Raw genomic sequence first — 18,628 nt, forward strand, 5'->3', positions numbered from 1 at the left:
GTGACATCCTATTCTATGCGCTACTTGTTTATGTGCGCATAATTATCATGGGCACACACAATGCATCGTTTATTTTCAAGTTCAAGAACTTCTTGAACTTCAACTTGAACTTATTTTGATTAATATCTTCAAATTAAAAATATATATTTGTGTGTGTGTGTGTGTGTGTGTGTGTGTGTGTGTGTGTGTGTGTACTTGTATAATGATAATGCAGGAACTAGTAAATGAAATCAAATGATCATGATGATGATTGCTCATGGTTGGCTGTTATGCTGCAGGGATGTTGTTTAGGATGATAATCGAGTTTGAGATTATGTTAACACTAAAAAGGGCCAGGGGAATCCCCCCCCCCCCCCCTCAATACACCATAACTAAAAGAGCCCAGCTTGATTAGAGTTAATGGTTATGATGCAGCTTGAAGCTGTGGTGAGCACAATGGTCACACATTGAAAGGGGCATTGTTGATGGTAGTGGTTGTGATGGCAGGGAGGGTTGCGAAGATTGTAGTGAGGAAGTTGTGGTTCGGTAATATGGAAAAGGTTATTCTATTGATAGAGGGAGGTGTATAATGTCAGATATACAATGTACATGTTACCACTGTTACACATCCTCAGGAGGTCTTTTAGTAGTAAAGCAAATGCTGCTATCAAATACAGTATTGCCATCACCAAATTTTGAAGTTCTGGAGCTCTCTTCATAAAGTCTACCATAATCAACTACCACACCAACAGTCAAAGCCATACACACATTCCTTTTTATCGTCTCATCAGTGTTTGGTTTGCACAGAACTCAGTTTTGGATAAGGGCAATTAGAAGCCAAAGAGGTCAAAAACTATCCTGTCATAGATGTACAGTGCACTCCCGTTATAACGAACACGGTTATACACGTAATGAAATTCAAGTTACAACGAAGTAAAAATTCAGGCCGCAACATTGTCCACTCTATGTATGTACTTTTATTGTTTATTTGTTCAGTTATAACGAATTTTTGATATAACGAAAGAAAACTGCCAGCCCCAAGGACTTCATTTTAACGGGAGTCCACTGTAGTGACCAGAAGTTCATCCTTACAGGCAGGAATCTTTGTCACTTCTACTCAATGCATTTTCAGTCTTGTTGTTGACTGTGTATCCTTGTGAGGTGTTTCTTTTCATGAAATCAGAGCCTTACAGGTACAGTGCACTCCCGTTACAACGAACACGGTTATAACGAAATTTCGTTGTAACGAAGTAAATCTTCTGGTCCCAAAATTATCACTATTAAAGTCTATGGTACAAAATTCGCTTATAGCGAACACGGTTATAGCGAAATTTCCGTTATAACGAAGTCTTTTCCGAGCGCCACAGACAAAGAAAAACAAAAGAAATGTGCTCCGTTGTAACGAAATGCGAATTGCTTTCGAAAATGCATAGCGGAACAAGCATGGGTGAATGCTTCACACCACTGTGTGTTCGGTCCTTGTGTCATGCACAGTTTCTGAGGGGAACTTGCGTTTATTATTGTAGTACAGTTATCCCATCACATTTCACACAGCTTTCCAGTGTATGATGAGTATTCAGCAAACAGAATATGATATAATACGTGGTTTCCTTGTTTTCGTTAAATATTGTATTTGTTCGGTTATAACGAAATTTCGTTATAACGAAAGAAAACTGCCGGTCCCGAGCATTTTGTTATAATGGGAGTGCACTGTATTTGCTTCATTTTCTCTTCAGTTTTCTCTCTATGTCTCTTACTCTCAGTCTTTCAAAGTTTGCAATTTGACCATAACCCTTGACAGCTCAAGGCTGTCTCAAACTATTGTTCATTCTAATGACATATTTGGATATCAAGGATACACCTGTGTCAGCAGGATTAATTGACCAGGTTTTTCATTTTTAAATGTGGCAAAGGGCAGTGCAGAAGCAATATTTGTGCAAATGTCAGGACGGCTATAAACATGACAAAAAGTACATGACATACCCACAAACAATATGAGTGACAAAAGGAAGGGATACATTTTATTCTGGGTTCACAGAACAGAAAACAATCATTTTGAATAACTACATTTGTAACCATCTAACTGGATGAAATGGAGTTTGACAATCTTTGTTGTTGACATGTTCTACGTTAGACTAAAGATTCTTCACCCTAATCTTTGGATATTCTACTGCCCTTCTTAAATGTAGCACACACTAGAGAGTTCTTTCTGTCATCACTTGTGCCGAAAACAGAGTTTATAGCGGCCAGACAGCAACATTTTGTGATTTCTGGTTAGGAAGAACCTCATTCAAGGCCACTGATACAGTGAAAGTGAAATGATGGCAAATAAGGTAAAGGACATAAACTGAAACTTTACAGCCATCTTTTAATGTAAAGAATAACAAACACTTTATCAAAAGCAAACTGTATCAATAATCTGTTGATGGAAAACGCATTATATGAAGATGCACCTATTTGCATATTATAGATATTAGGTATTCTGAGATATACAGTCAACCTTTCTTAAGTCAACTTGCATAAGTCCAATAATCACCTAGGCAGAAGATCTTCACAAGTCCTCTTCTCTCGTACATTCTATTGATTTTAATCCCTCATAGGTAGAAGCTATTTCTTCAGTCCAAATAGATTTGACTTAGGCAAGGTTAACTGTTGATTGATACTTACCATTTTCATAATATGCACATCTTGTGTCTACCATAAACTCTGTCAACAGTCAGCATCTTTCTCCTCTAAAAATTAATTATCAATCAAGTGTCATTTCAAGTTCCTCTCCCCCTCCATTAGGGGGCAAACATGTGATGAACATAAGGGCTTATCAGAAAGCTTCATCGTAATTAGTTCATTGTCATCTCTGCTTACTGTCTGTTTGTTACATCAAGCAAGCAACCAGAGACTACTATCATGGGGAAATTAAACTGTATCACAGTTGGAAATGATATTTAGGCATCTACAAAGCAGCATAGATTTAGCAATGATCATCTTCATAAGCTGTTACTGTAAAATTTGATATTTTTGTGCGACTAATTTTTCGCATTTGGCCGGGTACGAAGAGTTTCGCGTGTTTTTAATTCCGCGGAATCAAGACATCACGCACAGGAACATATGGCTAGCAAACATATTCGTGTGCTTTTATTTTCACGGTAGTTTCTGGTTGCGCGAAATGCGCGAAAATTTTAACACCGCGAAAATTTCCACTTTTACAGTATATTGTACTGTAAAGCAAGAAATATTTGCAGCATGACATTTTTGCGAACTGGAGCCGATGGTCTTTTTCACGGCATGAAATTTTCACAAACTGCCACTGGCATCCAATGCATTACAGTGTAGAAGAGAACTATTGTGTGTAGAAGCGAACTATTGTGTGCATTTTAATTTGACAAATCTTGGTTATCACAAAATTTGTGAAATTAAAATATGAGTGAAAATGTCTGGTTTCATAGTATTAAGCCATCTCTTTGAATAAAAAAAAAAAAGGAGATAAAAAATTCACTTTGAATGTTTGCAGCACCCATCTGGTCCTATTGGTCCTATACATTTTTATGACTTTGTAGCATGTCTCAAAAGAGTTCAGTGTAATTATAGACGTGTTGAAGTTTATGTTTGCATAAATGTTGACTAATCAACTGAAAGGTTGCAGGGAAAACTACACAACTTCACAGATACAACAAAAAATAAAAAAGTATTGAAAAAGGACAAAAAATGGTTTAACATATGTTTCTTAGAAATAGTGTTCTCAAAACTTTAAGATAGAAAACAGTGGTGAAATACATTTGTATATAAACCTATCTACATTTCATAAAAACAACTCAAAGGATAGATTGGCATGTTTTCATGTTTATGTACACGATGTTACAATCAGGAAAAAGAAAAACCAGAACTGCACAATGTTCTGTTTTACAAAGTGATACATGCAAAATGGTACAACATCATGAATTTCAACAAGTGCATGTATTGGTTTATACTGCTTACAAAGATCTTATCTATTCTAATATCATTGCAAGTTAAATTTGAGCTTCACATTCTTTAGTAATAACGTTCATTCTTTCCCCATATATTGTACTTTTCTATCTTGACAACTGCAATAGAGCACACAACATCTCATTCAGTCATGATCTAATTTTGGCGAAAATATGTATGATCACATTTCACACCAATTTAAAAGGAAGGAAAGAGAAAAAAATATAATATATCAATTAGGTTACTCAAAAAAACAAGGCAATTTCTCAAGACCATATTGACTTAAATGAGTCTTGAGCAACTTACAAAATGTGGAATGCCAACATTGGGGGCTATCTTTTGTACACTGTTTTACCTAATGCCCTTGAATAACGAAGTATGACAGAAGACAAGGCTGCACACCAGCACTGGTCTAACGGTCCCTGACCTCTACCTGTAAAAAACACTGTCGGACCAGTGACTTTTCCATAAATTTACCAGTAAAGAATGGGAAAAAAAACTGGGTACCTACTGGTCCAATAGAAGACATCACAACCTACTGTTGGGTCACTTGAAATGACCAATACAACAAAATAAAATAAACATTTACAAATTGTGAAAAGACCTTGAGGTAGGGGAAGAATAATGGGGGTCGTAAGAATTTCGTTGATCACAATCACGATGGCAACATGAATCTCATATTTTTTTTTCAAACTATGCGCAAGAGCTAAAAGAATTCACCTGTACAGAGTGAACAGAATTGAGAGAAGCAAACTGCTGCACAGCCGTGCTCTGTAGCTGATTTTCCACACCTAAAACCATTACAGTTGGAGATCTGCTTCTGATATTTTCAATGTTTTCTGTGAAAACAAATCTACGCCGAGGCAAGCACTGAAAAAAACCCCAAAAAAACTGTCTACCTCTTACAGATTTTCAGCTTGGCCATAATTTAACAGCAGCTACCCATATTGATGTCAAGAATGCCAGTTATCAATCACATGAGCAATTTCATCGAAGGGTACCAGGGCATTGCGCATTCTGAAACACTGTCTGCCTAGACAGAGCAGGGTGGGTTGAAAGCAAACTTGTAGAAAGGAGTCCAGTTGTCAGTGGTACTTGTAGACAAGGAATCTTGGTGTGCCTGTGTACTTCGTAGCAAAGCCTTTCCCGTCTGGAGTCGGATCAGAGAATGCTATGTCATCTGGTGACAGTATCGTCCCATACATGAAATTCTTCCTGCATGACAAACAAAATTTAACAAGAAAACGAGTGAAAATTTCATGGATCCGTCAATCAGTACAGAACCCAAACAGACAAGAATGTATAAATGCTGATTTCTTGGTTAAAGTTTTCCACTTAAAAGCTGGTTAGAAGTATGTCACCCTACAGACACAGCGGTTAAGTAAGCATGGTTGCAACTTTAATTATGAAACAGATATGTTTATCTTTCTTAGCCATTCACCATACTTTTTCTGAGCAGATATAATACAAACAAAGTAAACATGGGACTACGTATTTGACAGTGGGGAGTCACTAATACAACGTGTATATCAGAAACATATACATAGGTGGATGTATTAATACAGAAGACTATGATATGTGGATGTATTGACATTCATTATTACAAATCAGCCTGTTTGGATATTCTGATATTTAAAAATACATGCCTGCCAACACAAAAGCAGCTATTACGCCAACACAGAAGGAGTTGTGAGCTGACAGAGGTGGCTGATCCTTGCCAAGGGGGTGGGGGGGGGGGGGGGGGGGGGGGGGGAGATGTGCACACTTAAATTATGGTTAGAATTTGAAAAGTGATGTTTTCACTTGCCAAAATGGACAGTAATATAAATCAAGATTTTGGCAATAGCTATTGATAGGCTTTGGCTAACAGGCATGTTATGATCAAACCTAATTATTACTTTCACCAATATGAATTCAGGAGTCCAAAAACTGTCAATTGCATACAACAGCTATCATACAGCTGTAGGGGTTGAAAGCATTTCTCAGTCACTTGACCAGTAACTAATATATTTCACCTTGTACAGTTCAACTGTATTTCAATGGAAGTGTTCTAGTAATTATTTGAAGCTAGCAAACTTTAATTTGAAAAAGGTTCTCAACAATAGTTTGCATATGCCCAGTGCCAACATGTATAGATATATTTTTCTGTTCCTTTTTTTCCTTCAGAATATTCATAAAGGAAAACATATCAACTCATGCATCTTTAATAGAAAGTAAAGTCTACCTGATAGGGGGCTACCTGGTGTATCTAGTTTGTGCATAAATTCTGCATCTCACCGCCACACCGGACGGTCAAAGGCAAACATCTCACCTTAAGCAGTTCATCATCCGTGAGGCAATACCCCGCCTCCGCATCGCCGTGGGAACCCAAATCCGACTGATGCCACAGAGGGCGTTCTCCGACACAGTCTCGCAGCACCACGCCTTCTGGGACTCAATATTGCTGTCAGACTTCGGCTCATCCACAATTACCCTGTATCCCTGTAAGGACAGAGACAGGTGTACAAACCAGGAGATATTAACTCACTATATGTGACTCTGCATCACAAAAGCAACAAAAAGTCGCCAGACATGGATTTTTAATTAAGACCAGACTCTGAAAGTGCAGACTTTAAACCTTACAAATGATGTATACCGGTACCTCAATTCAAATGGACTCTCCTAACCTATCTAAACATTGGAAAGAAAGCACACTCTGGAAAAGTGTGTACTATATATGTGACCGTGCATCACAAAACGAACAAAAATTCACACACACAGATTTTGCGTGAGGACTGAAAATAAGTGAAACGGGTCAACGTAGCCGAGCTTGACTTTTTCATATTTTCTGAAAGAACAAGTCTTCCTTTACATTATGCTAAAATTTGGGATCATGAAACGGGAAGGAAAGTGTGATTTTTGGCAGTTTATCTCGAACAGTTTTGGTAGAATAGTGTGATTAAGTGTGTCTTTAGAGTCCCCTTTCCATTTCTGAAAAAAAAAAACCTTGTACACACTCTTCGCTTTCAACTCTAATAACTTTTGAAAAGATAAGGCTACTGGTTTGAAAGTTGGCATCAATTATGGACAGAATGTGTTAATGAGGCCTGCTCAATTTCAGTTTAATCTGATGATCCCTTCATTGTTGTTACTTCGGTGGTTTAGTTCCTGTTTTTTGTCCCATTCATCACACAGCCAGCACGTCTTGGTAAAGATTAAGCGCTTGAATAGACACTGTACTTCAGAGCCTCTTTTCTCAGTTCACACCTTTCCTGAGTTTGTACGTTCTTTCCAATATTCAGATAGGTTAGTAGAGTCCATTTGATTTGAGTTAAACATCACATTCAAGCTTAAAGTCTGCTCTTTCAGAATATGGTCTTAACTAAAAATTCATGTCTGGCAACTTTTTGTTTGTTTTGTGGTGCAGGGTCACATATAGAAAAGAGGCTCTGAAGTATAGGGTCTATTCAAGCGTTTAATGGTGCAAGTAAATGGGGCTAAAAAAAACACACACAAAAAAAACAGGATGTAAAACTTCATATCAACAATAAAGGGATTATCAGATTAAGCTGAAACTGATGCTCTATCAACACATTCTATCCATGACTAATACCAACTTTCAAAGTCTAACATTATCTTTTCAACAGTTATTAGAGTTGGAAAAAAAAAGAGTATGAAAAGGAAGGTTTGTAAGAAATGAAAAGGGGACTCTAGGGCACAACTAATCAAACTATTCTACAAAAAAGTGATGTAGAAAAACTGCTAACAACACAATTTACCGTTCATTTTATGATCCCAAACTTTAGAATAATGTAGAATTGCTCTTTCAGAAAATATGAAAAACTCGAGATTGACTAGGTTGACTTGTTTTACCACACAAAATCACTGCCTGCAACTTTTTGTCGGTTTTGTGATGCACAATCACATATTTTCCCCCCTTTTCTATACATCACAGACTAATTTTAGACTGTTGTCTACGCAAAGAAAAAAAGAAACGAAACCCTTCACTGATGCATGAATTATCTTGTCTCAATACCTTCTGGACATATAAATGAATGTAATTAACTCTCCTTATTTCATTGTAATCTTTTGCAGGGTATCCGTGTTATATCTTAATATGGAGTAAGTGTATGCTACGATGACAGAGATATGAACTATACTTGGTGGTGGTTGAAAGAACAAATAAATGAGTCTTTTATCATCAAAGCTTTTTGTGGGTATATACAGTTTTGGTAGATGACTACCAAGATAAAAACTGCTGTTTGGGTTTGGTTGTCAGATGGGGACGGATATCTGGGGAATGGATCAAGAATAAATGAGTGTGCAGCGGAAGCGTGGTATTGTGTTATCAGATGGCGTGGTGGTCAGAATGTTACATTCATCGTCATTGCTGTTATCATCGACGGTAACAGTAGGACTAGAAGCCGAGACAAACACGGCAGGGATCTTTGTTAGGGATCATATTCTACAGTGAGACTACCATCTCTATCAAACAGGTTATGACAAAGCAGTATATAACAAGCTTTTATCTCAAACTGTTTTTAATACTAGGTTTGACCATTACCAAATTGAGCTTCGACCTCCTATCATTGCTACCATCTCCGCTAATGATTCATTAGCTTTTCTTACCTTTGTGATTTGTTCGGCAATGAGACACCCACCAACCTTTTTATCCACGGTGATGAAGAGATATGTCTGAGTGACAAGGCAAGAGAATGGGAGAGCAATTAATTCAATCCTGGGTTCATCCAGACATCGCGTGATCTTTGCACATAACTTCAATTATGAATACTCAAAATGATAAACAAGCGTGCTTCGTGAATACGCAACATAATAAAACCATCCTAAACAAGGACATTTCCATAAACAATACGTGGGGATGCACTCCTCCAAATCTACCAATAATCATCAATCCATTTGCTTGGAAAACAAAACAAAACAAAACAAAACATAGCAGCACTTTCATACTTTGTCTTATATCTTTCCACATGCTGGCCTACCAACATTATCACATCAAAATTAGGGAGGTCCCAGAGAGCAACCATGGAAATACCTGTATCATTACAAGCTTGATGAGGCCATGACATTCAAAACTTTGCTCGAATACCATGATTAAAACATAATGGTAGGGTCAACATATAAATACACTTTTTTACATACTAGCCATTTGTTTTGAGAGTTCAACCCTTGCACACCTCAAGAGCCATATTCCTTGTTGCATGTCTTAAATCTGAATGGATATTGCAAAGATTAGCATGTTGGGAAAGCAAGAGATGAGTGTTCTTCTTGATCAATTCTTTCGATGAAAGATAGAGGGAACCATGGTCTAAGATTTACAATGGCAACAAACATATTATATCTTAGTGTGTGGGACTGAACAAGTCTACCTACCTTGCATATTTCTTTGCAAGCCATGGGATTGCCCTCGAGGAAGCCAAGTTCACGATCCACCAGCTCACGTATCTCATCAACCTAAACATAAAGAAGATCGAAACTTTAAGGCTACACATTTTGGATGAAAATTCTTGAAGCAGTTTGTCAATAGAAACATGACAATCTCCTTATCCTGAAATCAATTCTTTTCTATTACCAAACTATGATCACTATGTTTTGTGATCTTCACACATCATACTGGTCAAAATGATTATACATACTGACATCCTGATAGTAGTAAGTAGACTGTCATCTCACCTTCTTCTCTGCATATCTGGGGGCATCGCTGGTGACAACGATGATTCTGCCATCATGAAATTCTTCAAGCTTCTCTTCGTGCTTCCAGCCCTGTAGAGGGCAGCAAACAACATTTTAGGTACACTGTAATCAATGTGATATTCAGAGCTATTGACACAGGGAGAGAATGTTACCGTTTTGCTCCACTACACACTACCTCATACTGCTTTGCAAATTAGTTTTATGGCAGTCATGTGACATGTTCATACTACACACACAGACACACAGATACACACTTAAAGGTCAGTATAGAAAGGACAGGATCCTCTGATCTGCAACACGGTACACTGGGATGACATGCCACACAGAGTCTGGGCATATACAGCCACATTAGGCAGTGCACACTTAATAGATTATGCTCTTCTAAATAACTGCCCTATCATGCAGTGCACACTCGATAGATCATGTTCTTCTAAATAACTGCTCTTTATCTAAAACTTTCACGCATACGCACACACGTACACACACAATCATACAAAGATGGTGCTGGTCACTTGCTCTGGACTCAAAAAGGGAGGAGTGAGGGGGGGGGGGCAAGAACACTGGGAGAATGACAGTGAAGAGAGAGAGAGAGAGAGAGAGAGAGAGAGATGACATGAGTAATAAACCACACCAGGGGTGCATTTCATGAAGGAACTTGTCAGATAAAATATCCGACAAGTCAATTATATCCGACGAGTTCAGAGAAATCAGCCAATCAGACTAAAGAATTTGTCAAAACTTGTCGGATAAAAGAGACTTGTCAGATATTTTATCCGACAAGTTCCTTCATGAAGTGCCCCCCTGGGGGACACTACAGCACATGGACAGAGCTGAGTGGAGGACTCTTTTGTTGCTGCCCTTCATGCCTATACTGGCATAGAGAGCAAGTAAATACACAGAACATACTAACACACACAAAAAAAGACAAAAGCAGGCAACATACAAAAATCAGACTTTAGTCAGCATACACCTCTGCTCTGTTATAAGCTTATGGTTGGCAAGAACCTTAACTCTCTAGTATCTTTGGTATGAAAAAAGAGTGAAATTCTACATATGAAGCAGAATTTTACTCTAGAAACTCTAGGAATCAAACATGACGCCTGTTGTTGCACTCACAGGAAATTTAATACTGCTCAGGTATTTCTTGTGGAAACGTGCATGGTCAGCTTCGTCCTCTGGATGAGCTGCTGTGTAGACTGTGCCACAGGTGGAGCAGGTTACTGCACCAAACCTTTTTTGACCAAGATCCTGCAAAATTTGGAGAGATAACACATAGAAAACATACAATTTAAGGCAAAATGGAAAAAAGGCTGAATGCATAATTCTCTGCAATAGACATACAAATACGTAGCAATACAACTATACAAATACGTAGCAATACAATTGGGCAAAAACAATATTTTCCATGAATCCTGCAGTACTCTGGGCAAGAAAAAATAATACAAAACACTGCAAAAAGTAGCAATTGGCATATCTGTAGACCACAATGAATCCTCTTACCAAAGTCATCTGCTCCAGTCCGTCAGTCTTGCTCTTCAAGGACTTCAGCAGTGGTGACCTCCTGGACTGCTTTGGCGTGGCGATGTTTGACCTCTGACCTTGCTTTGCCTTCTGTGACAGAGGAGAGTGGCTGCCCTGCCTGGGGCTTGTGGGCGGGGTGAAGACTGGGTAGAGTTTGACACCCTTGGGTGGGGACTTACCAGCTGTGGAGAGTGGTTGATGATGGGGATGAAGGGTTGAAAATCAAAACAAAATACGAATCCAAGACTTTAACTCCTCGTTTCCTAGCTACCTCAAGAAACAAAATACAATGCACTCCCTTTATAACGAACACGATTATAATGAAATTCTGGTCACAACAAAGTAAAAATTCAGACCGTAATATTATCCACGCTATGTTTTTTCATTGTATATTTGTTCAGCTATAACGAAATTTTGATATAATGAAAGAGAACTGCCGGTCCCAAGGACTTCATTATAACGGGAGTCCACTGTAAAAAGATGCGGCAGCTTTCAAATAATTGTGCTGCTGTGCTGGTCCACCGGGCAGATACTGCCTTCCCTACATGTAGCAATCACTATTAGTGCCAGAAGTATGGCCTTTCATGAACATGAAGATGAAATTGTCCTCATATGAATTATTGTTTCATTTCTATCCTGCCATCGTCACTTTACCACTGAAAAAAACTGTAAAATACCATATTCATCCAAGGTTCAATTGATAAAACAGACAACATGCCTCCACTACCCTGGGGGATGGATGAACAAAAGTAAGAGAGCTTGTATTTCTCTTGGCCACCTCATAATTGAATGAAGTGTGTTCAGACTATGAGGATATAGCAAAAAGTAAAGACATTTCAAGCTCAAAAACAGACAGAATTTTCATCTTTCTTCAAACATCAAAACAAAACAAAAAGCATCACATGCTTTACAGGAAAATGGGCGAACAGCAGAGATACTGATAAGGGAAAGCTTAACACCAAGAAACCACAATGAACATACCTTTGGGAGAATCGTTTCCACTAGAAACTGGAGTCAAGACTGCTGAACTTTGCCCTTTGACCTCTGATTTCTGTGGCAACTCTGTCTTTTTCCTGCTTGGGCTGCTCTTAGCTGAGTTTGAAGGCAGTAACCAGTCATCCAGTTTGGGCTGGCTGGACTTCTTGGAAGACAGTGGTGTGGAGCTGCCAGTAAAGAAGTCAGAAGAATATGAAATCCTGTACAGCAATAAGGAACAGTATTTCTTGGGAAGGACATTCAACGCTCAGTGAAGATTGCACCTAACATTGGTACACATTTGCCAAATCTCTCTCAAAATATTCTACAATGGACTTCCATTATAACAAAGTCCTCGGAACCGGCAGTTTTCTTTCATTATATCGAAATTTCGTTATAACTGAACAAATAAACAATAAAGAACAAAGAGTGAATAATTTTCTGGCCTGAATTTTTGACTCTGTTTTAACCGGAATTTTGTTATAACGGGAGTGCACTGTATTCTATTCTACCTTTGTATTCACCTCCGTGAATGTTCTATTCTACCTCTGACGAGAAGAATGCAAGAGATCCTTTGTTTTTTCAACGTCAAGTGTAATGCTTTGAAATTCAGTCAATTCTTGCATGCTCTCATGAATACCTACAACTTGGAGATCTTTTTTTTTTAAACCTCTGTTCATCCAATATTGCTTGGTTTCTATCTGTTTTCTCTACTGCATCTTTGTATAGATTGTCATTTTCCTGATTAAATTCTACCAGTTGTTACAGGAAAGCCTCTGAAATAAAGTCAAGTTATTTTGGTGATATTAACAGCAATAGCATTTTCCTCTTTACCTTCATTTTGAATGTTATGTTTCTGTTCTATCTGCTTGGAAGTCAAATGAAATAATAACTATTACACAATTTAATGAGTGAGAAATCAGTGTTCACGTAGATGGTCTTCATATTCACTGCAAGCAAACTAATTTATCATGCTTTAATAAGGATAAAATTCTGATAATAAATACCATGTTTAGGCCAACCAAATGTGTCTGTTAACCCGTTGAGTATGAGTCCTGAGTATATTCGGGCAAGTGTCTATTGGAAATGCATGTTGAAACAAAATCAGCCTGTCCTCAACAGGTTAATATTTAGATCATGGGGCAGTGCTATGAGATGACCAACTGACAGTGTATAGCAGTCTCTTCAGCTGTGTACAATGAAAAATCACCCAACTTTATACCCTTGATCTGTCACCACAATGGTACACAACCAGTAGTGCCTGATAAACAATGTGCTTGCATCACATTAGATGCAAAAGTCATCACCAGACTAAAAACTTTGTACAGTACCCTCACCAACCATTCAAAAAAAAATCTTAAACATAATTTGCAAAGATCAGACTTGTTCCTGGCAGCTAGTACAAAAATTCAGAACTTCACACTTTCACCTGGTATAAAAACTAGTTATCATGTGAATGAGGATATGAGAATAGTGTTTTTTTGCAAAACTGAAATGAAAACAGCTGAGGTTTGCTCACCTTAAACGTTTCCGGTTTGGAGTGCTCCTCCTGGGAGACTTGCCGGGGGAGGGTGACGGCATGCTCTCCTTCTCCGTCTTCATCTTCCGTTTCCGTGGCGATGGCTTCAGCACTGTCTCAGCCTCCTCAAGGTCTTCGTCTATCTCCAGCAGGAGATTCTGCACAAAGTCCGTCGCCAATGGTTCCGCCACTTCCCGGAAGTCCTCATCGTGGAAGACAAGGAAGTCCATCAGATCACTGTTCTCCTCGCCACAATCCCCCGTCCCTTTCTCTTGCGTCGCTTCCTCAAAACTCCTCTCCAGAGGGGAAATGTCACGACCGTTGACCTCACTCACGCCAAAGTTTAGACCCCTGGCGGTCTTTTCTCCGTTGTTCTCCTGATCCGTATCTATTTGTGGCTTGCTGGTAGCAGATGATGCAGTGTCGCTGGAAGTTGATGGCTTCGTCTTGGTCTGGCTCTTACTCTGTGTGTCATGGGTCTAATAAACCAAACCAGAAAAAGGCTTAAGGTCAATTACAATATATCAATGAAGATTTTGATTCATCCAAGTAGTATGCTAAAAGCGTGTAAATTAAATCTGTTCGACTTGACTTACTTGTGAAAATCACGGAGCTCTGTCTCGCTGGCAAGCATTCACCTGTGGAGGGTGCATGGGCGATGTTACTGATTTTGTTGCTGATTACAATACTTATACTTATTCTAGTGTCAGACCGCAAATGTTTTTGCAAGTTGTTAACTTTGCAAGTCAGTGGACAGAAATTTGAATGTACAGCATATTTTAGTAATTACCTAAGGTAAAAACATCTTTTCCACTCTTTTCAAGTCACTAATAGGATTTAGAAGACAGGCTCAATGTCATTACACAAAATTGAATCACGGAAATTGGGAATACGCTTATGATGAAGAATTCCATTAGTACATACCTTCTGATTACTTGGTGTCTTCTTCTTTTTCTTCTGCCCACTCTTGAGATTCTTCATGTACATCTGGATTCCCTTGGCAGCCGTCGTTTTTCCTGCGCTCTTTCTTGGCGACATCCTCCTTTGTGGCTTTCTCGATGGTGAAGATTGCTGTCTCGATGGTGAGGACTTTGGCACCCTTGGACTCTTTCGCGGCGAACTTCTCTGGGGTTGGGCAATGGTTGCCTTTTCACTGAGGACGATGCTGATTTCTTCAGCACACTTTGACTGAGGACGAGAAGCACTCTCGCTCAGGGTGACCTTGATTTCACCATCGATGTGAGGCACCCTGTGCGATGCCACAGACCTACTCTCCGTCCTTCCTGTGGAAGATCTGGCTGTCATGTTTGTACTGGATTTTACTTTCTGGTCTTTGGAAGTGATCGTGTTTGGGTCCACTAATTTCTCAGCTGATACAGCTTTGGAAAGAGCAATGGAATCGCTATCAGATCTAAGTGCTTGGGGCGTCTTCTGTAGTGAACGGCTCTGTGACCTTTCCTTCTGGAGCTCTTCAAATGACTTTAACCATGTGGATGGATTAATCCCAGCATCTACCCGGCGTTCCAGCTCTTCCCTCCGCTCCAAAGGAGATTGGTACTTTGTACGCTTGGCAGATGTGTAGAAGGACTTAGCTTTGAAGCTGGAAAGTTCGTCGTCATCAGACGATGTTGAGAGACATTCTTTGAGGGAAGATCGTTTCTGTCTTCTGCTGCGGGGAACAGACGCAGAGAGCTTCTCATCACGTGAACGTTTTCTCCTTGGTGATCTATTGAAAACAAATATGCATACTTACATCAAAAAGGGTTCACTCTAAGGTAGTAAGAATATCAGATACGAAATGCTCTTGCAGTCTACGTATAGCTGAAAAGAGTTGCAGCCTGTTCATGGCAGCAACACAACAATCTCTGAACAAATACCCAAAGTCTCATCTCTCTATCATTCTCTGATGGTATCATTCATAATTCATTAGCCTCAAGAAAGGTGAGTTTTAATAATAGGAATGAAGGGAATTTGTTAAACAGAGTGTTTTTACTTTCACAGTTACTTTCCATGAATAAGATTGTATCCTCCATCTGCATTATCAGGAACACCAAGTAAAAAAGCTAAAAGGAGGAACTAATCCAGGATTTGAACCTGCATCACCTACTGTTCACAAGGCAGCGGCACTACCACTGATCTGAAGCTGGTTCATTGCAGCGAGAAAGTGATGTTTGTACAAATGCCCAATGCCTCACCTCTCTCTTTCTCTCTTGGCCTTATTCATAATTAATAAAATACCGGTTGGACAAGTTACAAGAATGAAGGGAATCTGTTTTCTCTCTTGGTAAAAAAAAATAAAAAATAAAAAATAAATAATTAAAAAAAAAATCTAAGCCAGTACAATGTATCACAATGTCTCTCATATCAACCACAGATACACTTTCACACAAACTTACGGTTTAGCTGGTGATGTGTTGTTCCAGTTGGCAACAATCGCCAGCACCTTGGAGGGTGACAGGTCTTTGGTACGGGCCGAGTTGACCTTTGGCTTCTTTTCTGTTGACTTGGCCATTCCCAGCATGCTTTAGTTTTTCCCCACTGATCACTGGATCAGTCTGGATCAGTCTGAAAATAGAACATATATAGGCAGAGAATTTTTAGTACCATGAGATAGTCCTGTGTTTTACTGCTTGCTCAAAGACCATGCTGAGTGAGTAATCATAGAGAATGTTGACCACATACATTGTATCTGAAAACAGAGAGAGAGAGGGATTATTAAAGTAAAAACATAAAAGGGAAAAAATAAAAACATTAAAGTAAAAAAAAAGTCTTGCACCATTTCATGGTTGCTTGCCACACATCGAAAGAGTCTATCAAGAAACTTACTTTGCTGACGCGATTTGCCGGGATGATATGTTGTTTTTGAGTATTTTGAGATCAAAAATAAAAGTCGGTATACTGACTTTTATTCCACAAGGATCCAGGCTAACTCGGTCTGAGGGACAACTCGGCCCTATTTCACACAATTTATACGCAGTTCGTGATCGCCATATCTTATGCAAAGACACACATTCTTTTTTGTATGCTCGCCAAAGAGGTTCTTTGATGCGCGCGTTGTATCAACTCAGCCCATAACTGTGACCAGCAAGAACACGAAGCGCTCCCATAGTAAAACACTGTACAATCCAGAGGGACAACTCGGCCCCGCCGTCACAGCCAGGCCGAGTTGTCTCTGAGTCCAAGTTAGCCTGACCCTGTTCTAAAATTGCGACTTCGGCAAACCTTTTTTGGTTAATATTTCACATTTTCATCGTTACCCAATGAATATATTGTTACTACAGAGATATTCCACACATTTCTTAGGCATACATGTACATTTTGGAGCAAAATTTGACAATGCTGCAGGCATGCCAGAACTATGTTTTTCCTTTAAAGATTCTTATCCAAACATGAATACACATTTACAATGCCTCTAATGAAATAAAACTAAAGCCCAGCAACATGTTGCTGTCTCCCCCTCTCCCCCTTCATCCCAAAAAACAAACAATAAAACAGCTGTTTGAGGGATCTAAGTAAACATCAACACTACCAATACCATCATGGTGAGAGCTAGTGCACATTTGGGGAGAGATATCAGTACATTACACACAAGATCCTAAATGTGGCACTACATAAATCATCAAATCAATTGTTCTATCTTGCACCACACTATACAATCGGTTTGAGGGATGCCTCAAACCGATTTTGCTCAAATTTCGTGAGTAACTAGGAAACTTGTGAAGCTTTATGGACATAATCAAGCGAATTGCCGCAGTCCTTTCATTTTCGCGTTGCATTGCAAAAAAGCGTGGAGACTCCTTATAAGGGGTGCCCCGGGGGTTACTTATAAGGGGGACGGGGTTACTTATAAGGGGAACGGGTTACTTATAAGGAGGGGCCCCCCTTGTGAGTGGGTTTCCCGAACTGATGTGTAAACGGTTGTAACAGATACGCCGAGAGAGGGCGGAAAGAACAACGAAAGATGGCGACTGTCCACGGAGAACTTACGTTGACGTTTCAGTACCAAAGACCGAATTAAAGTGTTCGAAAGGCAATTCCCTGTCTGGTTCTAGTGTCATTCCCTGTTGTGCAAAGTTGTCCCCTTTCACATCTATGACTCTGTATGAGTATGAGTGAGCGGTGACGAGTAAAGCTGAGCCACCCTGCCTGCTGCCCTGGCTGTAATTTAGACACTGTTAATTATTTAGTGTTAGTGTACGGATAACCTGCCACTATCCTGTTAACTGTTATAGGAGTTCTAGTGCCATGAAGGTAATAAATAATGAACTTTAACACGATTTTGCAACACTTCAATCAGAGTTTGAATCGTAGAATAGAATACCCACCAACTTTTTTGTTACAGAAGATGGTTGAGTACAAGTTGTGTTTTATGTTCAAATCATTGGCATTTCACTCACTCACTCAGTTCGGTAAATGTATGTAGAAGTCTTTACTGAAACCTGAGGTAAAGTTTAAACTTATCTATGGACGTTTCTACTTAAGCGAGCAAGTACGTGACTACTGTGTACGAAGTACCGGTAAATGGCGGTAGCAAGCCCCCGTTTGCATGTAAACTTTTTGTTTCAACTTACCACTCACTCAGTGCAGAATCAGCAATTCCACTCCAGCAAGACAGGCAAATCACATTTACCCTATTGGTTCTAGTGTTTTCTTGTAGATCGTGTCTATAAATAACAGCAATCATAGATTCAACTCACCCGCTTCCAAGCCAGCCATTGACTGAGGTAGCTGCGCTGATGATGAACATCACAGCAGCAGCAGCATGCACAGCTAGCCTATGCCTAGCCAGCTCCAGCAGCCTACCTTGCAGACTCGACGGCGTATGAAAACTCAGCACACAGATTCAAATGAAGAATTCGTGGCGCGAACTGCACTACGATAGATCCAGATCGCGCGCGAGACATTCGCATCCGGTAGGTCAGGTCACGGGGTCAAAAACGATCATTAAAAAAAGTGATCGATTGTGCTCGTAGCACAGAACTC

General features: G+C 39.4%; 1 protein-coding gene across 1 annotated transcript; it reads right to left on the reverse strand.

Moving 5' to 3' along the window:
- Nucleotides 1-5,024: 5,024 nt before the first annotated feature.
- LOC139731706 (uncharacterized) lies at nucleotides 5,025-16,166 on the reverse strand. Its single transcript, XM_071642586.1, has 11 exons — nucleotides 16,042-16,166; nucleotides 14,570-15,371; nucleotides 13,646-14,109; nucleotides 12,119-12,314; nucleotides 11,131-11,325; nucleotides 10,747-10,878; nucleotides 9,610-9,699; nucleotides 9,310-9,390; nucleotides 8,548-8,613; nucleotides 6,251-6,420; nucleotides 5,025-5,154 (listed from the first exon to the last, which is right to left on the reverse strand). The coding sequence occupies exons 1-11, from the start codon at nucleotides 16,164-16,166 to the stop codon at nucleotides 5,025-5,027; spliced, it is 2,451 nt and encodes an 816-aa protein (XP_071498687.1).
- Nucleotides 16,167-18,628: the final 2,462 nt, after the last annotated feature.

This window comes from Diadema antillarum, unplaced genomic scaffold, assembly GCF_040938485.1.
Source record: "Diadema antillarum isolate AM-2024a unplaced genomic scaffold, OU_Dant_1.0 seq00000383_RagTag, whole genome shotgun sequence".
NCBI lineage: Eukaryota > Metazoa > Echinodermata > Echinoidea > Diadematoida > Diadematidae > Diadema > Diadema antillarum.